A 22,638-nucleotide genomic window follows, 5' to 3' on the forward strand; every position below is an offset into this window, starting at 1 on the left:
CTACGTTCATGACACCAATTAGCTCATGAAATCTTGTGATGCGTCTAGCATTGATATCAATTCGATAGTTTTTAGCTATCATTAATGCAGAGACAGGGAAGGTAGAGAGAGTTTTCTCGATCAACATTGTATCAGTGATTTGATGTCCACAGAATTCCATCATAGACTTGATACGAAGTGCTTCCGAATTGTAGTCAAGAACTGTCTTGAAATCACAGAAGCGGAGGCTTTGCCATCTCTCTTCTAAGTCGGGAAGCAGGGAATCACGGACGTTGCCAAAACGCTGCTCGAGTTCTACCCATAGCTTTCTTGGGTCTTCCTCATTGAGGTACTCATTTTGGAGCGCGTCATTCATGTGCCTTGTCATGAGAATGATGGCTTTTGCTTCATTAGCCTCTCTCTTTGCTCTATTTGCTTCAAAAGCAAGAGCTTGTTGAGGAGTAAGCACGTCCTGACTCGGCTCTTGGATCGTACTCAGGATCCCATCAGCCTTAAGATGCTGGCGCATATCACGGATCCACCTGTGGTATCCTGCGCCTGTTGTCCCTAGTGGGTTGAAGCTCAACTTGTTCAGGTTACTCATCCTGAAGAACAACAAGAAAATAGGGTTAGTTTCGGAGCGAAAAAGGCTACCACGAAAAACTATAAACTTTCTGAGCGTAATCGCTTTCAAGAAATTAGGGATTTTCTGAGCGTAGTCGCTTCCAAGAAAATCTTGATTCCAAGAGGGGTTTTGGGTTAAATCGAAACAATGATGTATGTGGTCGATTGTTTTCTTCTCAACAAATTCTAAGTTTGGAGGACTCTACAAGCTCCAAGCTTGGAGTGAGCACGAACCCCCACAGTTCGGCCTTTTTGGTCTCCCCTATGAAGAAGAAAGGGGGGTAGAATAAGGGATGTTGGAAGTCCCCGTGAAAAGAAGAGAAAAGTAATAAAAACTTCAAAAACGGGAACTTTTAGAAAAGTTTACCTTAAGAATTGACCGGAAAAAGTGTCCGGAAAGTCGCCGGAAAAGTGTCCGGAAGTCGCCGGAAAAGTGTCCGAAAGTCGCCGGAAAAGTGTACGAAAAGTCGCCGGAAAAGTGTCCGAAAGTCGCCGGAAAAGTGTCCGAAAAGTGGCCGGAAAAGTTGCCGGAAAAGTGGCCGAAAAGTGGTCGGAAAATGGCTCGGCAGATCTGCCGGCAGATGCTCGGCAGGTGCTCGGCAGGCTGTCGGCAGGTGCTCGGCAGGGGGGCTCGGCAGCTGTCGGCAGGTGCTCGGCAGGGGGTCTGCAGGGCTGTCGGCAGGTGCTCGGCAGGTCTCGGCAGGTGGTGTGCAGGGGCCTCGGCAGCTGCTCGGCAGGTCTCGGCAGGTGGTGTGCAGGGGCCTCGGCAGCTGCTCGGCAGGTGATGTGCAGGGCTCTCGGCAGGTGCTCGGCAGGTCTCGGCAGGTGGTGTGCAGGGGCCTCGGCAGCGGTTCGGCAGCGGTTCAGGAATTCCAGAGGCCGGTTCAGGCTGTTTTTGGCCGGTTTTGGAGGTTCTGAGACCGGTTCTGAGCTTCTGGGATCAAGGGCTTTAATATGTGATAGGATTTGGGGGTTTCTTGTAAGGTTGGTAAAATGACCTAGTTCGGATCATGAACTTTCACTACTCTAATCGATTTCGATTCTAATTCTAGAGCGATTTCGTGCTGATAACGTGTTTCAGAGAAACTGAAGAGTGAATTGGTGAGTCTTCTTCTCATATTGAGGGGGTTTATATAGGGTTACAAAGTAGTGTAAATTTGCCCTACATACATTAGTATATTTGCTACACAATTTCTCTACCTCTCAATGTGCATTTCATACAAACCACACATTCTCCACTTCTTAAGTGCATACTCCATGATATAGACATTTTACCTATTTACTACAACATAAACTAGATTTTTTTTTTTTTTGGAAAAGCAAGTACACTAGATTCTTGCAAAGGAGTAATTCTTCTTTTAGATGAATGAAAATTTGAAATATGAAGAATACTTATTCTTTAATCTTCCACTCAAGCAAGCATGACCAGAAGGTAAAAAGGAAGGAAGAATCTTGGTGCCTCTATATTTTTTTTATTGTATTTTCCACTTCTTTTATGTTCTTCTTCCTTGATGCAACTTGTCCTCTATGTTAAGCATTTCCAGGATACAATTTGATTTTGGGGCGTCCCTTGATGGAATCGAGGAGATCTTACTGCTACTAGTGGATCATGAAGAAACCGTGTTGGAGATCTGCTCTCATTACATGACCTTGTCCTAATTCACACATGTTTTTACTGAGTAAAGTGCTTTCACTTTAAATCTTAGTAATCCTTTAGCAGTCATGAAATCTCGATTTTTTAATGAAAGGAATGACCAACTCCAGTCTCTATTAGCCGGCGGCTTGTGCCCTATGTCATGCATGATAAGCCTCCATGATTAAAAGCAAGTGAATTTCACTTGGTGCCAGCCAAGAAGGATAGGTATATGAATCAATGGTCCTAAAGATGAAAAAACCATAATATAAGGCAATTGAATATGATTCTGGTAAAAAGCCAACTCCCTCCTCAGAGATCGTGCAATCTGGTGTGTTAAAAGACATGGTGAACAATGACATGAACCTGCGATAGATCAAATACACATATTCTATTGAAAGTAAAGTTCTAGTTGCTTTCATGCATTATTTCATCATCTGATTCAACTTCGAAATCCAGAGTGTACCACCAAAGATGGGATTCAGCCCTCTAGGAATACCATCAGGAGTCCCTGCCATTCGAATTCTAAATATAATTTTGTCAACTGCATACATTTCCTTTGATCATTAATCAACTATGTTATAACAAAAAACTGAATGAACTGAATTTTAATAACAAGGGAAAAATGGAAGATTCAACGCATATGGGATTACATTGTACATGATTTTTTTCTTCTTTCCTGTTCTTCCTCTCAGAGATAGACAAAAGCCTTAACCTACACTAGTACTTCCTCTTCCTTATTTTGAAACTCATAGATCGGATGACATTGTCATCAGCTTTCAAATTCTGTTCAAGAAACTCGAGAGACTCAGGTTTTGTGAAGTATGTAAAGAGTAGGTAGATGCCATCCAGGTAAGTGTTGGATTCTCCAGCTTTGTTTTTCTTCTGGATGCTATAGGCTAGTGGAATCACTCCTCTGTTGAAGACCTCCACATACATGCCACCTCCAGCTATAAGCAACTGCAAAACATGAACAGTCAAACTTGCAACAACTAAACTTCTGAGTTTTATAACTTCATAGGAACTACAGGTTGCATAAGTTAATCTGATGATTTGCCACAGACACCATTATTCTATTCATTTAAGATAAGTTGCAAGGTTGATAAGAGCATGCTCTAATGAAATAACCATGAGCCAAACCTCAACTGATTTCTGAGCAGTTTGTTATCTTAATAATATAATACCTCAATTATATTCAGATAAGTTCTTGCTTGTTTATAAGAGGTGGATAATTATGTCTAAAGTTCTAGCCAGTATGAGACTCAATTACGTCCAGATAAGAGCAATGAAAAATCTAAAGATATTCATAGCTAAACAATGGTTTATAGAAAGCATGCATGGAGGGGTAAGACAATGAAACTTAGATTCAGGGAGTAAACAACGCCATTTCTTGACATCAGAGGATTATTTGAGTGATCCATGGGAATGATATGATCCTACTGCGCTTTTCCAAGCATTTGCTCTGAGGAAGGTCATAATCTATCAATTTTGTCCGATAAATTCCCAGCTTCTCAAGATGATAGCATTAAATATAACAAAGAACATGAGGGCAGAGCTTGTGTTTCATATAAGTATTGTAGTTAATTGCGCATCAATCATCTTCACTCTACTACAACCCACTCTATGCAAAGATTTGAAATGGAATCAAGTGTTTAAGCAGAAATATCATCGCACTTCCAAAAACTAAACACATTATGGAATGTGAAGATTGCTTCTCCATAGAAAACAGACCCAAAAGTTGTTATGACGTGCGAGGGTCAAGTTCATCAGCAAGGTACCATCTTCACTCCAATAAAGAAAATAATTTCATAGTTCATACCACAATGTAAGGCTTTTAAAATTCAAAGATCACTGAAATGCCCAAAATCCATAATGAACTGCATCCAAATCCAAATACCTTCCATCACAGGCTTCAGTTATTGTTACACATTTCGACTATTGAATCAGTTTGGTAAAATAACCAACTCCATTGCACCACCTTCAAGCACAAGCTAAGTCTATGATCCTAAGTCAACACATTTCTTACTTTTGACCTCACAATTTTCGCAGCCACCAAACCAAAGCAAAATTGAAACCCACAAAAAGTAAGCAAATTTAAGAGCCTTTTACCTCCTCATACTTCTGGGTAAGAGCCAGTCTTTCATCCTCAGACATATCGGGTCTGAGAACCGCCATGGTCTCGTACTGCCGGAGCCCCGGCGGGCACGGCGGGTCCTCCTTGTCCTCCGCGGCGGTTAGGCCAGGCCCGGACGGAGAATTCGGGTCGTCCTCCGACTGGAACCCTCCGCCCTCGAAGAACGAGCCGGAGAACTCCAGCGACTGGACATTGACGGTCAGGCCCGAACTGGGGAAGGGTCGGGTCCGGTGAACGAGAGGCTTTGCGGTTGTGGGAGGAAAGGAGAGGGATGGAATTTGGGAGAGAGTTTTGGGGCGAAACAGGAAATTCGAAGTGGTGGAAATGAGGGAAGAAGTTGAAGCTGCCATTGTTTTGAAGCAGAAAAGAGCGTGTTCCTCAGTGGATAATTGATAAGGAAACTGGGGATGACTATTATGGGAGAGGCCGGACAAAGGGACCATCAACGACGCGTCGTTTATTCATTGGGCTCGATGGTAGATGGAACCAAGCCCAATTCAGTGAGTCGTTTATCGTGGAGTTCCTACACGACTCGAAATCCATACAAAATAAAATGGGTTGAACTCATATGATAAAAAAACGAGTCCTGGCAATTCAGCCCATGACCCGTTAACCGCTCGCTAAAAACTCATTTATTTCCGCCTAGACCTGTAAATGGACCGGATTTTGATCCGGATCCGCTTCAGATCCGTGACTATTGGACGGGTTTGGATCGAACATTTTGATCCGTTGATCCGTTAATGATCCGAATCCGTTAACCCGTTTAATAAACGGATCGGATTTGGATTTAGGTCGATCCGATCCGTTAATGATCCGACCCGTTTTTGTAATAATAAAATATTATTTTTTATTAATATATTATTTTTTTTTTTAAAATATAAAATATAATGTAATTTTACTTTTGGTGATACTCTTCATGTAGATCATATTATTTTAATATTTTATTAATATCTTATGAGGTATCATGATATAAATTTAATATTACTATTTAAAATTAAAAAATATTTGAAATTATAAATGGATCGGATTAACGGATCGGGTATCCGTTAATCCGACGGATATGGATTTGGATCGAGGTATCAATGATCCGCCGGGTTAACGGAGCGGGTTTGGATCGAATTTTTTTTTTAGTAAACGGATTTGGATTTAGGTCGATCCGATCCAAACCCGGTCCATTTACAGGCCTATTTCCGCCCGATAACTTAACGTGTTAATGGGCTGCCAACCCGTTAGTTAACAGGTGGAAACGGGCTGCACAACGGAAGCCATCGAACCCGGTTAGAAGAGGAATTTTTTATTTTTTTTTATAAAATTGTGAGCCCAATATCTATTAACTTTTGATAGTTCGATTTAATGAAAATCAACAATGAAAAAGAGTTTTAATGGGTAATGGGTTGGAAGAGGGTTTAAAAAAAATAAAAAATAAAAACCTTTTTTATAATTATTTTTGAGAAGGGTTTTAATAGATAATGGGTGTGAAAAAGAGTTTAAAAAAATGCAAAAAAAAAAATAAATAAATGAATTTTTTATGTTAGTGGGTCTTAACGGGTTTCAATTAGGGCTGGGTTCGGTACAGTACCGGGCCTTCAAGTCTAAAACCACCTGCCGTACCAAAGCTTATTGGTACACAAAGTGAAGTACCATTACCGGTACCAAGACTTCGGTTACCAACTTCTCGGTATCGATTGGTATTGGTTGGTTGGGCCTCCAACCGAGTTTAAGATTGGGCCACGATCTGGCCAGAGCCCAAGAATTAAGCCTGCTAGGCAAGGCAAGCCCAGATCTTGCAGAGTCAACCTCAACCCGACACCACTACCACCACTGCCATCCCTCCACCACCACCCAGATCGCGCCGACTCCACTGCCATCCCTCCACCACCACCCAGATCGCGCCGACTCCACTGCCATCCCTCTACCACCTCCTAGATTGCGCTGACTCCCCCAAACTGAAGGTCGAGATCCGTTTCAATCTCCTCTGACCCCAAACCAGCAACCAAGTTCCAAATCCCAACCCTTCTAGGTCTGCAAGATCCGAAACCCCACCCCTCAGCGCCCTTGAACTCTCCTTCCTCCTCCCATCTACCATTGTCGCCTAAGGCCACATCCCGTCCGACGACAGCGGGAGCGACAACAACAAAGTTTGAGGGCTGATGAGCTTGGATTCGAGAGAGAGACTGAGGTGAAAGAAGAAAGAGAAAAAATGACCTTGAAAGAAGAAAAAGATAAGAATCAGAAGGGATGAGAAAGAAGAAGAAGAAGAAGAAGAGACAGAAGAGACGGGAAAAGAAAGAAAAAGAAGAAAGAAGAAAGAGAAGAGAGAAGAGAGAAGAGTCATCCAAAAAGAAGATAGAAGAATAAAAAACTAAAAAGAAGAAGATAAGAGGAGAGACAGAAGAGACGGGGAAAAGAAGGAAAAAGAAGAAAGAAGAAAGAAGAAAGATTCAGAAGAGAGAAGAAGAGTCCAAAAGAAGAAGACCAAAGAATAAAAAATTAAAAAAATATGAGTATGATACATGTATTCGGTACGGTACGGTATACCATGTATATGTGAAAATTGAAACCATTACCGTACCGTGTATGTGGAGACGGTACGGTTGTACCGTACCAAGACTTCAGTTACCAAGTTTTCAGCTACCAATTCACTTGGCTCGACTCAAATGCGGTTGGTACGGTTTGGTTCGGGAGAATTTGCCAGCCCTAGTTTCAATGACCAATTTATTGTTAACGAGTTTTAGTTGGTAATTGATTAGAAAAGAATTTTAAAATAAAAAAAAAAAAAAAAACCTTAGCCGTCTTAACGGGTTCCAACGGGTAACCCGCAAACCCATCGACGGTTATCTTAACGGGTTGAACCCGTTAAGTCCGCCCGTAACCGCACTGTTGCCGGGCCTAATTGACAGCCCTACAGTCGTTTTGTTTTGGTGCATGATTTCATTTGAGCTGGGTGATGGATAGAACGAAGCCCAATCCAAGTATAGACTAAGCCCAGCCCAATTACACACTGAACCCCCTTATTTCTTGTTGGAAAAGAAGCATAGAGTGGTAGAAGTCTGAGAGAAGCAAAAGGAAAAGCGAAAGCAAAACCAGAGAGAGAGGCGAAGGTCGAAGAAGACGAGAATGGATGCGAAGCTAAACGAGCTGACTCAGAACTTCGGGCGTTTCAAAGCGGCGTTGATCCGTAATGATTTCGATACAGCTGCCAACCTCTTATCGGATCTGAAGGTACCTACCGATTTTTCAAAACCCTAACTTTGTTTCCTCAATTTGGGATTCTAAGCTGGTTCTGGACATGTTTTGTTTTGATAGCTAGTAGCTGTGTTCTTCTATGCTTAGTGCTAAATTAGATGATCAATCTTGTGAATTGCAGCTATTCGATTAGGTTTTTGGGTCAATTGGAGTCTGTAGTTAAGTTTGCAGTGCTTGGGGGGTTAGTAGAGAGCCCTGGGAAGAAAAATCTTAGGTCTTTTTCCTATTTCTCTTACAAAGCTCTTTACTTTTTGGCTTGCGGCACTTAGTGAATAAGGAGCAGGAGCTGTAGGATATATATGCTACTGTGTAGCTGTGCTATAATTTGTTTTAACTTGATTCGTATCGCTTTGTGCAGTTTTCTGTAGCTTTGTTTTGGATGCGTGTTTTCTGGTTAACTGTAGTCTGTAGAAGAGAGATGTGAGGCAAGAGCACCAATGTGAAACCTAAAGGGATAAATGTATGACATCTGAGAGAAAAAAAAAAGGATTTTTGATACACCTAATACTGCTAATAGTGTGCAATTCTCGGTATGATTATTTATCTGTGTGAGTGTGCCAAAAGAGCCCAGGTAAGTTCTTCAGCTGGTTGTTAAGCTGATAGGTGAAAAAATGCATCTCATGGACACTTTATGGAGACATTAGGAATTTACTTTCTCGTTAGATTTCTGATGTTTGTGTATGGGCAGAACTTAACTTGGTTGTTGGTTTTGCAGGTCATGCTGACTGAATTCAGCAGCCTACCGCCCCTGTATCAAGATACACCTAATGCGGCTAAGGAATTAGAAGTAGCAAGTAATGTTCTTGACTGAATTCACCTAATGCTGTTGATTTTGTATTCATCTAGAGTTCATTATGTTGCCTGACATATTGTAAGAGAAAAGCACTAGTTTCCGGATATTTATCGGCCTATTCACTTGCACTTATATTGTTTGTGAACTTTCAGGGGATATATATGAGCATGCTGTTCTTCTTAGTGTGAAGACTGAGGATCAGGATGCATTTGAGAGGGATTTCTTTCAGCTGAAGCATTACTACACAGATGTTCGGTAACTTATCACAGCCCTAAACCTTCTTTATAGTTTCACTCTATTGCAAAAACTGAGGCATCTACAGTATAGGCATCTACTGTGACATTGAGCAGAGGCCAAATTTGTCACAGTGAACACACACACAAAAGTATTTATATATACCCGTCTTTGAGAATACATGAGTGTGCGTGTGTGTGTGTCTACATGGCTTTAGATATAATTTCTAAAGTAAAGATAACACATTTTCTGCTGCAGAGCTATTGTTGGTTTTGTCCCTGTATGCAGTTAGAACGCTGTTTATTGTCTATCACTTTCTCAGTCCTTTTAAAATTTAATATTTTGGTTTACATGGTTTTAAAGGAATTTACATTTCTTTTGGACAGTAACCGACTTCCTCCATCCACCCAAGAGTACCCAATCTTAGGCCTCAACCTGTTGAGACTCCTTGTCCAGAATAGAATAGCTGAGTTCCACACAGAACTGGAACTGCTCTCCTCCGCTGCTTTGGAGAACCCTTGCATCAAGCATGCAGTGGAGTTGGAGCAATCCTTTATGGAGGGAGCTTATAATCGGGTGTTGCATGCTCGACAGACAGTGCCACATGAAACTTATGTTTATTTCATGGATCTGCTGGCAAAAACAGTCAGGTAATTATATTCCTTAGATATAGTGGTAATATTGCATGACAAGAAAATGTAATTAATATTAGCAGTTGGCTTTTGGTCTTTGTTCTTTTTTCCGTTTGTAAGTCTCCGTCAATGCATTTCAGTTTCTATTGTGGATGATGTAAAAAAAGCATTTTTCTATGCATAGCTTAGTTCTTCATATCATATTTTTTCCATCTACTTGTGAAAGTTTTTGTTGGTTGATCTGTTTTGTAACTTGTAGGGACGAGATAGCTGGCTGCAGTGAGAAGGCATATGATTATCTTTCAATTAAGGACGCACAAAAAATGTTGCTGTTCCCTTCTGAGCGTGAACTTTTGGCCTATATCAACGAGGTAATGTCATACGCATGCTTTTAATTATCACTGCAGCATAGAAAGATACTGCCTTTTTAAGACTGTTCTCCCTGAATACAGGATCATCCTGAGTGGGAAGTAAAGAATGGCGGGGTCTATTTCCAGAAGGCCAAGGAGACCGCCCCTTGCAAGGAGATACCTTCTCTGCAGCTTATCAACCAAACTCTCAGTTATGCAAGAGAGTTGGAGCGGATTGTGTAAGGAAAAAGCTGCTGCAGTGGTTATTCACAGCACCCATCGACTGTGCTGATACTGTCGCTTCAATTTTCTTTTCAATTGTAGTAGTATGCAGGATGCAGCCTAAAAATGTGTCAAAACTGTATTTCAATTTGACCACTTTCGTGGCAATCAGCATTTACAGCAGGGATTAATCATACTATTGGTACTTATTGATTCCTTGGAATGTTTTTGTTGGAAACTCCTTTGCTGGAAAAAAGGAAAGGAGAAGTTCTTATTATCCTCGTTGGCTTTGCACCTATGGGAAAATGAATGAACAGCATTTGGATAGTTGCTTATTTATTAGCGCGCTCGATTTATTAGCGAACAGTATGGATGACAGGAATTGCTGTCGAACAGTATAAATGACGGGAATTTGAAGTTAACGGTTGACTCTGCAAGGCAAATGTTTAACAATGCTTATGTCTACGCCCATGCGACTGATGCGAGTGAAGCCAATGATGCCCACATCTAATGAGGCCTATGGTGCCCATATCTAGTAAGGATAACAGTGTCTGTCCACATTTATGTAAACGAGGCTAACGACGCTTCTATCTAGTAAGGATAACAGTGTCTGTCCACATTTATGTAAACGAGGCTAACGACGCTTCTATCTAGTAAGGATAACAGTGTCTGTCCACATTCATGTAAATGAGGCTAAGCACATCAAAAGAAATCTTATACTTTTCTAGCTCCGTAGAAATCACTATTTTAGACAAAAATCTTATATAATAGAAAGTGAAAAGGTCGGTAGTCGGTACCCACAAGATTAGAAAATCACGCCATATCCTTCCTTGCTTGCATGGTTGTGCGGTTGTGCCTCTTTTGATGTGACGCGGGATGCGAAATAAGTACTTTCTATTACCCCCGTGATACTTCAATTCCAATTACCTTTTTGTCTAAAAAGCAGAACCAATTTCTTACATCGAGTCTGTATCTAAAAAGAGAGTTAGTCGATAATAGATGGTCGATTAAATGTGTCCATCAGTGGCATTTTTATTGTCATATAAATCCAACCCTTTGATGGGGAATTCCCAACTGCCATATTATTGAACATGTTGTTGGCATATTCTTATGGCTTTAACAATGGATTGAAATCCCATAATTGCAGACTTTGCACTATAGCAAACACTCATAAATCAAAAGGGTCAGAAGTTGTTGGCTTGTAAATTGCATACTATAGATAGAGAAGCACTGGAGTAAATGTGCATGAGCTACAAAGGCATTGATCTAATTACACCAAATAAATTTCTGCAGCCAAGTTAGCAAAAACTGCTGATCTTAGTTGAGATCAAATTGAAGACACATCTTCTCCTATCAATTTTGAGGGTCCCCAAGTTTGAAACCAATCAAAACCACCACGTGTTTGACAAGTGGCTTCCATTTGTTGATCTTATTAGGCTTTTTTCTTCTTCCACTTGCTAATTATGTGACATGATAGATTGAGACTGCTCTAAATAAATGAGGTTTATGACTTTTTTGCATGAACAAAATACATTCCATTTCTTTTGCTAGTCTTAGTCACTTGGGTGCTTCTTTATCTTTAACATATTGGGTTTGAGTGGGAGGTCAGTTTTGGATTGCAATCCTCAAAACCCTGGTGTGTTCTTGTAGTCTGTTCTGTACTGAACCCTTTTCTGTATTTGTTTGAGCAGGAAATATAGAAAACTTTGAAATGTTATACCTTTTTTGATGGTTTTTCCATTGACCCACACATTTGATATGTTTAGGCCATTTTAAGAATGATATCTGCAGAAATTGAAGTTTTATCTGACATGTCTTCTTTGTTTTCTTTATATATGATTGTAGTGGGTCTTGTCACTCATATGTTGGTCTCTGATTATCTGACTCAAGCAACTCATTGAAGCCACATATTTGTCTTACTTTGAGTAAATAGTTTTGGTTAGTATAATTCTGGGAACTATCATTTGAATTCTCTATTACCCGATTTTGCTTTTCAGATATTTAGCATGGCTTCTAAGTAATATCAGAAGTTATTATAGAAATATGCTGTAGGTATGCAGAAAATGCTTTCTTCCTCTTTGGTTTCTTCTGCCCCGAAAGAAGCTTCACACAATGACGAACTCTTCATGAAGCAGACAGTTCTCTTCTCAGAGAATCTGAATGTGAGTTTTCCCTCCTATATGCAAATGAAAATCACTGTTCATATTATTCTATATGAAATTTTTTCGTAACTACATAACATTATGGAATATTGTTCAAGACTTCAAGTCTATCACAAATGTTTAATTGGAAATTTAGGAATTGAAGAATCTGAGGAAACAGTTGTATTCAGCAGCCGAATATTTTGAAATATCCTACAGCAAAGAAGATCAGAAACAATTGTGAGTTGGAGATTTTTCCTCTAATTATGTAGTTTATTCAGAGAGTGGTTAATCCCTTGTAGCCTTTTCCATATCATACTAAGCTCTTGATTATTAAAACTAATTATGGTAGTGTGGTGGAGACCTTGAAAGATTATGTCATCAAAGCAGTTATCAATACAGTGGACCACTTGGGTTCAGTGGCATACAAAGTCGATGGATTTTTGGATGAAAAAGTCAGTGAAGTTTCAGAACCTGAGCTTAGGCTCTCTTGCCTTGAACAGGTCAGTTCTGTTCCTCATTACCTTGTGAACTTTTAAGTTTAATCCTTCAGCTTCAAATTTTCTGCATATTACATTTTTAATCTGTTGTCAATTAAGCACTTTGGAATGACAGAGTTTGAACATTTTACCTCCTTTATACTGATTACTCATTTGTTCTTCTCAAACAATCCTAGCGACTGAGGACATGCCGAGACTTTAGCACTCAAAGAGGCTTATTCCAACATTCCTTTGCCATAAACTTTCCTAAGCACCATAAGCGATATATCTTGCCAGGCAAATATACTCTCATGCTCTTAATCACATTTGCATTTCTGCCTTTGAAGAATTCCTGAGCTTGACTGAAAGAGAAAAAGAAAAAGAAGAGAATATACACTTACAAAAGTAAAGGGTGACATTTTGTGTTCAGGTGGAGCAACCACTCATACTGTTGGCCAGTCTGCATTGATATATCATAATGCTCAAGGGGACTTGTCTGGGACTAATACTGGTATTGATTTCATCACAAAGAATTTCATATCCTTATATTTTCCTAATTTCCTTATCAATTATCAATGTATATGGCTATAGAATTTGAGACTAGGGCCTTATCTTTGCTACCGTATGGTATGAGTTTGTTTGGTTATACTATGTATTGGAAGTTACTTGGGAAAAGATAATGATCAATTTATGTGAATATCTTGAAGCAACAACAAGGGAGACCTCTCCAACAGTTGTCAGGTAAATGTTATGAACAATGAGTTTTATGTTACCTTATGTATTTTGATCTAAGCTTCACCAAGCCTCTTCTACATATTTCTGATGCAGTGAAGAGTATTCATTAATGCATTCTCCAGAATCTTCACCTGGAGCATTTCAGTTCACAAGAATCGGATCCAAACATGGTTTGTGTCAATCTTTGTTCATGTTTCTTCGATTATAATTTATGCTCAAGGCGATTTTCGTTTTACTTTTTTTCATATATATATTCAGAGAAACGAACAGTCTCACCACTTAGGTTTCCAATTCCACGGTGTGGCTCTGTTAAGAGATCAAGCACTCTGAACTCTTCTTCTAGTGCCAAACTACGGGTAAGCTGTTAGCAGCAAGTTTTAATACTTCACTCTGGTTTTAGGCTCCTAGCTAAAGCATTCAACAAGATGTTGTTTCCAATGCAATATTAGATATGGTTACAATATCAAATGAACTTAAGATGAGACATTGTATGTTTTCAGTACCCATCGGAGCCTCGGACTAGGAGATCAGCTTCGTTATCCCTTTATAATGAAGGAGACAGGACTAAAGACATTGAAGTGGATTCAAGCAAAAATAAACGATTCTATAAGGCCTTACTGAGCATGGGCAAATCTAGAAATGATACTGCATTGTACAAATATTTGGATAAGAACTAAAACAACAAAACACAGCAGTATAAGCCTATCTTTACCTTTCAGTTTTCTCTTTTGTACTTGTGTCATCCATGCCTGCAAGTTTCAAATCATTTACCATCAATGGTTGCTTCACGCTTCGTTTTTACTTCTGTAGGGATGTTTTGAAGGCTTTGGTCATTATTCATCAACAGTTTTTCCGTTGGCTTTCACCAAAGTAAAGACTGAATGAAATAATCTAAGCTACTTCTATTTCCGAATCAACAGAACCAAAGGATCTAGAGATTTATCATTCATATTTACAGTCGACAATGTTGGAGCAAATTTACCGTATGAATATGGTGTTACTATTCACTAGACGCTATCACAATTCACAAGGTAAGTATACAAATGAAACTTCTAGGTTGGTTAAAATCCAAGATCAAAACTAGGGAATTCTAGTTCAAAACTTGGGCATTCTTGGTTCCTTGCACAACTAGGCTCCTGGGATACAATCTTCTCGTCGTCAGCAGCATCATGAGAAAAACAAGAACTTGATCTTGATTCATCAGAAACACATTCTCTGTTATGACGTGCAGTGTCGGCTTCAACATGGTCTGAATGAAGCTGCTTGAAACAAGTTGCAATTACAATACATTGTATCAATACTACAAATCTCTATAAGAAAACTTCAACCTGTGATATCAGCATAAAGAATAAATAACAGAGCTGTGCATGTGTGTTGTCTGCAGGGTTTTCAACATTGCCCCTTTTACTTGGTTGCTGTTAAGCATATCTATTTATTGAAAGACGCAGAGTGATCTAAATTTAAATGAGAATAAGCAGGAGCGGATATACATAGATACTAGGGGAATAACAGTCCAGACCTGGTGGGAGTTTTTGATGTCTATACCCTCAGCTAATTGACTGCCACAACCGCTGGACATTGCTGCATAGTCCAATTTAAATTGAATTCACTTATAGCTTCCTAGCTAATTTCTGAAACTAATTTCAGAAGTTTAAACAGTAAATGGAGATGAAATTCATGAAGTTCTAATAAAACTTGCCTTTAATTCCAATTTCCATAGTATTGCCTGGTTCTTTATTTTCAACTGATCTGTTATGTGGTTCTGATGATTGTGATTCTGCTGGCCGAACATCTTCAGAGATATCCACCATTATAGCATCTGAAACTTGAGACCCCTTAGTTGAGGAAACTGGTTTTTCGGTGCTGTTAGCTTGACGTGAAGCTACACTCTCCTGAGCCATAGGGTTTTGGAGAAAGGACAATATCTGATGGGCTGCACAGATGGAAAGAGACAAAGATGTCAATATGAATACACACATAAACACAACAGGATTCCCCAACCTGGGTGTGAAAAATTACAAGAAAAGAAAGACAAGAAAATAGTAAAGGGAACAAAAAGGAAGAAGTAAATTGTTTAAATTCAGTAATGACTATGCTTGCTGCATATGGTGCACCAAGTAACCCGAGACTCACCATCACGTAGAAGCTTGTTTGTAGGGACTCCCCTGCTTGGTTTTGTTTCCTCTACACTAGAGATGCTAAAACTTGAGTTTAAGGCTTTCTTCGAACAAGCTTTGTTCTGAGAGTTTTCTTCACCTGCAGACCAGCAATAAAATGATAAAGGAATAAAGAGGGAAAGACAAAATGCTTCAATTTCAATTAAGTTATTGCATTTGATTTCCTCACTGAGTAACCTGAGACTCACCATCACATAAAGGATTGTTTCTGTAGACTCCTCTGCTTAATTTTGTTTCCTCTACACTAGAGATGCTAAACCTTGAGTCTGAAGGTTTCTTTATACAAGCTTTGTTGAGAGTTGTTCCTTCACCTTCAAACCAAAACAAATGCAGAAGGCAAAACTAAGGTCTATAGAACCATTTGAACCATTAATATCTAAATTAGCATATCATAACAGCAACTTACCTCCAGCAATTGCACATGGAATACCAACCTCCACCAAGTATTTTGGTAACTCAAGAGTAGATCCTGTGTTTATATCTTCTGACAAACTAACATACTTATTGCTCAGTATGGTTTTATCTTCACCAAGTAAAGTAATCTGTCATATATTATACAGACAGTCAGAAGTTGGTTTGGAATTCATCAGTTCGACAAAAATGACACATCTCTGAAACTTATGTGATTTCAATCCACGGCAGGGATGAGGACCATGTGACACATGCAATATAAATGACTGATATATATATATATATATATATATATATATATATATATATATATATGAAAGAAACACCTATGGCAGGAACGTCAAGATAAATGTGAACAACCTTCTTACGGAAAGAACCAGAAGAGGCAAGTCTGAGGGTGCCAACATGGTACTTCTTGGACTTCTGAGTGATCTGAGTGGTGTATAGAGCTTCCCACTCTGAATCGTAGAGATTACAAATGCAATTATTAGGATAATTCTAGCACACAAAAAAATGGTATTTTTTATGCATTTATTATGAGGTTATAATTTCCAACTTCCTCAACATAATGTAAAATTGATCTATTCAGCTACATGATTGACTTGCTAACTCATTAATTTCCAATTTCAAACTAAAACTTATTCAAAGTGTCAAAATTGGCATAGCCTTTTTATTTTAGTTCTGAAAGCATTGGGTTCAAAGCTTTACTTATGGAATTCAAGTATACAGCAACATGTAAGCAATGCACTATCATGGATGGCAAACAACAGATTACAAGCAAGTTGGAGACCTATAAACCATTATAAGAAATAGAGAAATCATAATAACAACATGAAAAAAGTAAAAAACAACATATATCAGATTCACACTAACCTTTTAGTTCAAAATCATTGATTATAATGCAATCATCTTCTCTATGCAATTTCCCTGATTTCTGCACATGGCAATCTTTTCCTTGAGACTTCAAATCAACCTGAGCTTCATTCCCTTCAGGTTCCCCGACATCAACCAAATGAGCATTAAATGCAAATGATTCACCAGAGCTTATAACTTCATCTTTTTTGAGGAACCTGGTTTCCAAGAGTTTCCTAGTTGCATCAAATAGCATTGCCTAAGCAGAACCGAATATGGAACTGTAAGCAACAAATTTGGTAGAAAGTAAAACCAGCAATAGGAAACAAAATCAACTTCTTCAATCAAATCATATGTTATCGTACGGGATGATAAAAAAACATGATAACATTGTGAAATCATCTAAAGTTTCATAATAATACCTGTCTTCCAAAGGAGCCACTAGATGCGATCTGTAAGAAGCCATCATGGTACTTCTTGGCCTTTTGAGTTACTTGTTTAGTGTATAGGACCTTCCATTCTACATTAGAAAAGGAAAAATAGTCAAAAAGATAAATGGAGAAGGAAAGAAAATAAGAATAAATCTACGCTTTAAGTCGTGAGATGCAAAAGTTATTTAAAAATAAAAATCTTTCTTTTACCTTTTCCATCATCTTTACCAGTGATAACACCATTACTCTGTTCCTGCTTTATTCTTGCCTCTCCCACAATATTCTGCCTATTTTCTTTACGATGCAAATCCGTAGGTTTATGGTCTCCTTCCTGCTCTCCAATATCAACCAAATGAGCATCAAATGCTATTGATCCACCGGATGCTATGACTTCATCTTTCTTAAGGAACCTGCTATCTAACTGATTCCTGCTTGAATCCAACAGAAGTATCTGAACAGAGGCAGAAAAGGTAAAGCCTGAGAATCAATTCGTCTTATGTTAGATTAATTTGCAATTACACACATGACTTGACAAAGGATTTCCACTTGCACAGTTGAGGAATAATAAGAGAGAAAAAGAAAGTAGAGAATTGATAATGGAAGACATAAGATTGAATGGTCACTTATTGAGATTAACAAACAAAAAGATGGGACTTATGGAGAATGATATAAGTCAACCTGCTTTCCATGAGACCCAGTAATTGCTAGTTGCAAGAAACCATCATGATACTTCTTCGCCTTTTGAGTTAGCTGTGTGGTGTACAAAGCCTGCCATTCTACATAGTGAAGAGTCAACAGTTAGAAACAACTTTTAAAAGCCGGTGAAGATTGGAAAACAGTTAATCCACAGACATACTATGACACTATTGAAACACATGAAAAAGCAACAGCTCCCAGTAAAGCATAAGACTTATAAATCACTGCCAGTCTAGAAATTACAAATTCCTATAATGTGTAGTTAAAGAAAGTTATTTATATAAAATGAGCCAGAAATTCGCAAGCTAACCTGTTGTGCTAGTTGTCACTGTCTCTGGACTACTAAGTGCTGCACCATACTTGTGCAGTTCCCTCTTCTTGAACTCTGAAATGTAAGATATTGTTACATGTAAGCCTGGCTATTAAAAAAGTAATAGATGTGCATGTAGCAGAACTAGTAAGTGATAAAACTAAGAATCTGATCATATTAAGAAGTTATGTCTGCCAAATCCCATTACCAAGTTATATTTGTCAAATCATATTAGCCTAAACCAGTTGGCAAAAGAGCATAAGTAATTACTTTGCAATTGCTATCAAAATGAGATTATAACTAGAGGTATTAACTGTACGATAACACTAACCTTTGATAATATTCTGTGATGGACTCAAATTTTGCAGTGGCTTCTTTCCTAAATAAATCAGAAATGGGCTCATTGAAGGCTAGGAAGCTCAAATGTGTAATAGCCTAAACCAGTTACATAATCACTTTGTAAATGCCATATGAAATGAGATAAAAACAACAGGCATTACACTAACCTCTGATTATATTTTGCGCCGGAGTCTGAAACGGCTGTGGCTTATTCCCTGTAGAGATCAGCAACTTAGGGATTAAAAACCTAGAAAGCAAACACTACACAATGCTATGGAAGTGAGCAAAATTGACAATAGCGATAGAAATTGAACTATTCATACACGATTTCGCTCGTTTCTCACTGAACTTCATGTCGTTTTCTCGAGAACTGAAACCAGGTTCAGGTTTAGGTTTCTGATCTCCGTCACCGGATTCAGCGTCGTTCACATCAACCAGAAAAGCATTGAATGTGAGTGTTTCGCCGGAGCTAACGGCTTCGTCTTTCTTCAAGATCCTGCACTCCAAGAGCTTCTCGCAGTCGTCGAACAACAACATCTGCGAATTTGAAAGAACAAAAAAAAAAATTGAATCGGAAAAATAAAAAAATAGCAGAAAACTTGAAGCAAAATTCGAATTTTAATTTGAAAACTGTAGATTATGTACCTTATTGGTGGAGGTGTGGAGCTCTAAGAAACCGTCCTGGTAAACCTTGCGCTTCTGCTTCATGTGCTTTGTGTAGGTCACACTCCACCGCTTCACTTCCGCCATTGCTGCTTCTCAGAGAGAGAGTGAGAGAGCCTCGGCGACGTCGTTTTGGTTTCATGGCGGGACTCAACTCGAATATCTTGGGTCTTTTTGTAATTCTACCTGTTAAAACGGCGAGTCGTTCTAGGAGACACCCTTGGATAATAGAAATACGACAGAGCGTGTAAAAGCCAAAGGCGTTTCAATCTCTGCTGCTGCAACTGCAAAGCTCGTTGAACCTTGACTCGGTTCTGCTCAGATCCCCCGATCTTTCTTGTAGTAGATCTACACGAATTGAAAGGCTCTGATTTTGAATCATGGTAAGAATCGACGCGTTTTTTCGTTGGTGAATTTTTTGGCCTGGGATCGAAATGGTTATGGTTTGATTTGGATTTTGCTGTTGTATCCAGTCGGCGCTTTTCAATTTCAATTCGTTCCTGACGGTGGTGCTGCTCGTGATTTGCACGTGCACCTTCTTGAAGATGCAGTTCCCGGCCCTCCTGGAACAGAAAACTGGGTTAGTCCAGTCTCTGATTACGTTTACTTTGTTCTTGTGGTAGTCTTGATTTTTGGTTTCTGTTGCTTTGATCAGAATATCTGAATCATGTTTGAGGTTTGAAGTTTGAAGTTTTCGTGGATGATTGCCATTATTCATAGCTTGTAATTTGTAAAGTCCTGCATGCGGTTTGTTTGCAAATCCTATAACAATGTCGAAGCACATTGATGATTGATCGAAAGAGGAAAAAAAACAAGAACTTGATATCTGTACTCTTTAAGTGTGTGCACAGTGTTAGGTGAGGTTAGATAAATTCTATTTGAATGTTTGATTCGGCATTTTTCTGCTCGACTGCTGGGTTTAAGATTTGCTTTGCTTCGCTTTTGAAGCAACAAATGCTTGAAATCAAGGTTGCGATTTTGAATACTGTCTAATGCCCCTCTTGGGCCCTTCTCTGAAACGTTATGTTATAGACAGTATATTATGTCTTCTTGCTTGCTTTTTTTATCTACATTGTGATGCGCAACCACACATACTCACATGCATACTAGATGTTTGGTACTCAGACTTCAATTTCTGCTTGGAAATACTCCTTTATGTCCATCCATTCTTTTGCTTACCCTGCGTTAAAAATCTTCTCAGCAAGGGTACTTTCTTTGCTTCTACTTATTTGATTCCGCTGTATTATTTTCTTTTCCATTATGATGTTTGTGTAATACTTCTCTCTCCATTGTTCTGTTTCTCTATATGATATGTCAAAATTCAAGAGCTGTGTTCTGATTCTGTGTATCCTCCTGGCAGGTTTCGGGGATTTTTTTGGAAGGCCGCCAGAATAGGTAAGATATTTGAAATTTTCAATTGATCTCTTTGGTATGATGATGTTGTGTTGCTGCTAGAATAGTGACAGTTAGAGTAGTCCATGACTCCATGAATGTGTTTGCTGACTACTGTGGCGACTTGGAAACAGGTGAACGCTTGAGCCCTTGGGTTGCTGCTGGATGCATTGTGATGGGTGTCTCAATTATACTTTTCTAGGTAATATTCACTCTTATGGTGTTAATTTAATTACTTTCTATGCCATCTGAATTTGGGAGTATTGAGTGGTGTAGACTTGTTTATCTACATGATTTTATTTCCAAAGTTTAGTTATGATCCAAATGGAGGATCTGATGGATTAGGATGTAGACTAATCTAGTTCATATTCAATATGTTTAGAGACTTGCTTTGTAGGATGTCAAATAGTCTACACAACAAACCACTCATAACTCCCAACATAAGTGCCAACAGTGGTTCATGGCGATGCATTGTTTATTGCAGGTTAGGGCGTAGACAGGTGCAAGGAAACTTGGTGCGTGCATGGTTGTGTTTTGTGGACTTTGTGAATTACAATGACTAGAGCATGGTCCAGTGACTTTGCTGGAAGGAAAAAGACAATTAGAGTTGCAAAATTTGTCGATTTTGCATGAATGAATGGTGTATGGATAACCTTTTTCAAAAAGAGGAAGAAACACGAACAAATAGTGCAACTCTTTTTTGTTTTGAACTGTAGCAATCACTAATTACCAATCGAATCGGATTCGCACAAACTAGCTCTATTTGCTTCTTGGGAGCTAGTGCTTGTTTACAGTAGCATAGATTGACTTGACTGGCTAGGAAGCATTTTCTTTGGATACGTATCTCATGGGAACGTGTTTGCAAAACCGAAAATCAGTGGCCGCTTTTCACTATTTTGCTCACATAATCACTTTAGATGATGAATGGAGAGCAAATTTTGGTGGGCGATGATCAAGCCTCTTTGTTTTCCTATATAATATCTCATAGAGTTGTCTGCATATAATACTTTTAGGACATGTCGCTTTCGCTTATTCAAGAAAATGGATTCTTGATTATGAACTTCATTGTGGTGGTTTAGTTGACTTTTAATTTAGCAAAACTACTTTAAAACATTTGACCTATCATATCAATGGTCACCAAAACAGTTTTGTGTTTTGCCTAGTTTCTTCGTGTGGTTGGCATTATTTACCCAGTTAGCTATAGAATTATTATGATCTGTGAAGTTCTCCATTTGGATGGGATACGCGGCTTTGTGGATTTGATTTGATTTGGATTCCCACCAGGCCAGGCCATAAGCCACAGCTGGGTTTTATTCGCACCAGCAGACAAACACAAGCTTCTGGTAAACAAGGGGTTCAATATTTCTAACCACAACCTGTAGTATTGTTGTGATTTTTTCTCGTTGTAAATTTGAGTTAAAAGGCACAACTACCGTATGCTCCGTTAGAAGAAATCTAACGATTTTCGCGTCTTTCTACCATGTTATTCAATCTTCTAATGATTTTCACGTCTTTCTGCCATATTATTCAATATGAGTGTTGAACGTCTATATAATTATAATACGTAAAGTCAAATTGAATGTATGGAAAAATAACCAATACTCATGTGGCAGAGATTCTTGTTTTACTATTTTTAACTTTTGATTAGGGTTTTCACTACTTTAACTTTGATTAGGGAGACTTTCGGGACACCGAGAGAGAATCGTATCATATTTAATATGCATAGTGAAATCATTGATGCTTCATTTGTCATTATTTTAAGCTAATTATTTAGATGGGGGGGGGGGGGGGGACCTGTGTTAATATCACTAATGATCCATCATATATTTTATATATAAAATATATTTGATTTGGGAATGTCCATATCAACCAGTGCATTACTGGCTTGTAGTGATGAGTTGTGACAACCATATTTTATAGTTTCAAGACCAACTTTCAGATATTTCACATGTTAAAATTATAAATAAAGCAGAAACCAGCCATTTGTGTTTAAGTTTAACCCACAAGATTAAGAAAATATTATAAAGGTAACCAATTCCTTTGTTTAAGATTAAGAAACTAGCAGAGGCCACACTAAACGATTAGCCTCGCAGAAAAGTTTGTCACTTTGTTGTAAGAAAGAACAACCAGTGATGCGGAATCTGGTGGAAGTCCGACCATCAACT

The 22,638-nt window shown here is 38.7% G+C and overlaps 5 protein-coding genes across 15 annotated transcripts; 3 read left to right on the forward strand and 2 right to left on the reverse strand.

The window, feature by feature from the left end:
- Positions 1-2,768: 2,768 nt before the first annotated feature.
- On the reverse strand, positions 2,769-4,769 carry LOC112180705 (30S ribosomal protein S6 alpha, chloroplastic). The gene is made up of 2 exons (XM_024319264.2): positions 4,346-4,769; positions 2,769-3,196 (listed from the first exon to the last, which is right to left on the reverse strand). Exons 1-2 carry the CDS (start codon positions 4,718-4,720, stop codon positions 2,957-2,959), a joined length of 615 nt encoding a protein of 204 aa, XP_024175032.1. The 5' UTR covers positions 4,721-4,769; the 3' UTR covers positions 2,769-2,956.
- A 2,635-nt stretch (positions 4,770-7,404) lies between these two features.
- Positions 7,405-10,129, forward strand: LOC112180841 (26S proteasome non-ATPase regulatory subunit 8 homolog A). The gene is made up of 6 exons (XM_024319400.2): positions 7,405-7,592; positions 8,332-8,410; positions 8,562-8,664; positions 9,030-9,293; positions 9,535-9,646; positions 9,728-10,129. The coding sequence occupies exons 1-6, from the start codon at positions 7,488-7,490 to the stop codon at positions 9,866-9,868; spliced, it is 804 nt and encodes a 267-aa protein (XP_024175168.1). The 5' UTR covers positions 7,405-7,487; the 3' UTR covers positions 9,869-10,129.
- Positions 10,130-11,026: 897 nt separating this feature from the next.
- LOC112180222 (protein ABIL2) lies at positions 11,027-14,153 on the forward strand. Of its 9 annotated transcripts, none has more exons than XM_024318741.2 (11): positions 11,028-11,483; positions 11,693-11,785; positions 11,887-12,009; positions 12,146-12,228; positions 12,341-12,491; positions 12,665-12,764; positions 12,898-12,978; positions 13,175-13,208; positions 13,296-13,372; positions 13,461-13,558; positions 13,703-13,992. In XM_024318741.2, the coding sequence occupies exons 3-11, from the start codon at positions 11,902-11,904 to the stop codon at positions 13,877-13,879; spliced, it is 909 nt and encodes a 302-aa protein (XP_024174509.1). In that variant the 5' UTR covers positions 11,028-11,483; positions 11,693-11,785; positions 11,887-11,901; the 3' UTR covers positions 13,880-13,992. The 9 variants fall into 9 exon arrangements, with proteins under 9 accessions (XP_040366822.1, XP_040366824.1, XP_024174509.1 ...); XM_024318743.2 differs by having other exon boundaries at positions 11,900-12,009; XM_040510888.1 differs by adding an exon at positions 14,013-14,153 and having other exon boundaries at positions 11,027-12,009; positions 13,703-13,896.
- A 72-nt stretch (positions 14,154-14,225) lies between these two features.
- On the reverse strand, positions 14,226-19,238 carry LOC112180220. 3 transcript variants are annotated; one of them, XM_040510887.1, is made up of 17 exons: positions 19,064-19,238; positions 18,742-18,955; positions 18,586-18,633; positions 18,411-18,458; positions 18,080-18,154; positions 17,752-17,849; positions 17,284-17,524; positions 17,065-17,162; positions 16,664-16,901; positions 16,151-16,248; positions 15,786-15,921; positions 15,568-15,690; positions 15,407-15,458; positions 15,336-15,370; positions 14,902-15,135; positions 14,722-14,783; positions 14,226-14,461 (listed from the first exon to the last, which is right to left on the reverse strand). In XM_040510887.1, the coding sequence occupies exons 1-17, from the start codon at positions 19,166-19,168 to the stop codon at positions 14,264-14,266; spliced, it is 2,103 nt and encodes a 700-aa protein (XP_040366821.1). In that variant the 5' UTR covers positions 19,169-19,238; the 3' UTR covers positions 14,226-14,263. The 3 variants fall into 3 exon arrangements, with proteins under 3 accessions (XP_040366821.1, XP_024174504.1, XP_024174505.1); XM_024318736.2 differs by having other exon boundaries at positions 15,336-15,458; XM_024318737.2 differs by lacking the exon at positions 14,722-14,783 and having other exon boundaries at positions 14,292-14,461; positions 15,336-15,458.
- A 64-nt stretch (positions 19,239-19,302) lies between these two features.
- LOC112179164 (protein kish) lies at positions 19,303-21,272 on the forward strand. The gene is made up of 5 exons (XM_024317501.2): positions 19,303-19,464; positions 19,555-19,661; positions 20,442-20,476; positions 20,608-20,675; positions 20,958-21,272. Exons 1-4 carry the CDS (start codon positions 19,462-19,464, stop codon positions 20,673-20,675), a joined length of 213 nt encoding a protein of 70 aa, XP_024173269.1. The 5' UTR covers positions 19,303-19,461; the 3' UTR covers positions 20,958-21,272.
- The last annotated feature ends 1,366 nt before the right edge of the window (positions 21,273-22,638 follow it).

Source organism: Rosa chinensis, chromosome 7, assembly GCF_002994745.2.
Source record: "Rosa chinensis cultivar Old Blush chromosome 7, RchiOBHm-V2, whole genome shotgun sequence".
Lineage (NCBI taxonomy): Eukaryota > Viridiplantae > Streptophyta > Magnoliopsida > Rosales > Rosaceae > Rosa > Rosa chinensis.

Coding starts and splice junctions, on each gene's coding strand:
- LOC112180705 (XM_024319264.2), bottom strand. CDS start 4,720: ATGGCAGCTTCAACTTCTTCCCTCATTTCCACCACTTCGAATTTCCTG. Junction 3,197..4,345: donor TTACCCAGAAGTATGAGGAG/GTAAAAGGCTCT, acceptor CATGTTTTGCAG/TTGCTTATAGCTGGAGGTGG.
- LOC112180841 (XM_024319400.2), top strand. CDS start 7,488: ATGGATGCGAAGCTAAACGAGCTGACTCAGAACTTCGGGCGTTTCAAA. Junction 8,665..9,029: donor CATTACTACACAGATGTTCG/GTAACTTATCAC, acceptor TCTTTTGGACAG/TAACCGACTTCCTCCATCCA. Junction 9,647..9,727: donor TTTTGGCCTATATCAACGAG/GTAATGTCATAC, acceptor CCCTGAATACAG/GATCATCCTGAGTGGGAAGT.
- LOC112180222 (XM_040510888.1), top strand. CDS start 11,902: ATGCAGAAAATGCTTTCTTCCTCTTTGGTTTCTTCTGCCCCGAAAGAA. Junction 12,979..13,174: donor CTTGTCTGGGACTAATACTG/GTATTGATTTCA, acceptor AATATCTTGAAG/CAACAACAAGGGAGACCTCT. Junction 13,373..13,460: donor AAGAATCGGATCCAAACATG/GTTTGTGTCAAT, acceptor ATATATATTCAG/AGAAACGAACAGTCTCACCA.
- LOC112180220 (XM_024318736.2), bottom strand. CDS start 19,168: ATGGCGGAAGTGAAGCGGTGGAGTGTGACCTACACAAAGCACATGAAG. Junction 17,525..17,751: donor CTGGGTCTCATGGAAAGCAG/GTTGACTTATAT, acceptor GCCTCTGTTCAG/ATACTTCTGTTGGATTCAAG. Junction 16,902..17,064: donor GTGGCTCCTTTGGAAGACAG/GTATTATTATGA, acceptor GGTTCTGCTTAG/GCAATGCTATTTGATGCAAC.
- LOC112179164 (XM_024317501.2), top strand. Junction 19,662..20,441: donor CTCCTGGAACAGAAAACTGG/GTTAGTCCAGTC, acceptor TCCTCCTGGCAG/GTTTCGGGGATTTTTTTGGA. Junction 20,477..20,607: donor TTGGAAGGCCGCCAGAATAG/GTAAGATATTTG, acceptor ACTTGGAAACAG/GTGAACGCTTGAGCCCTTGG.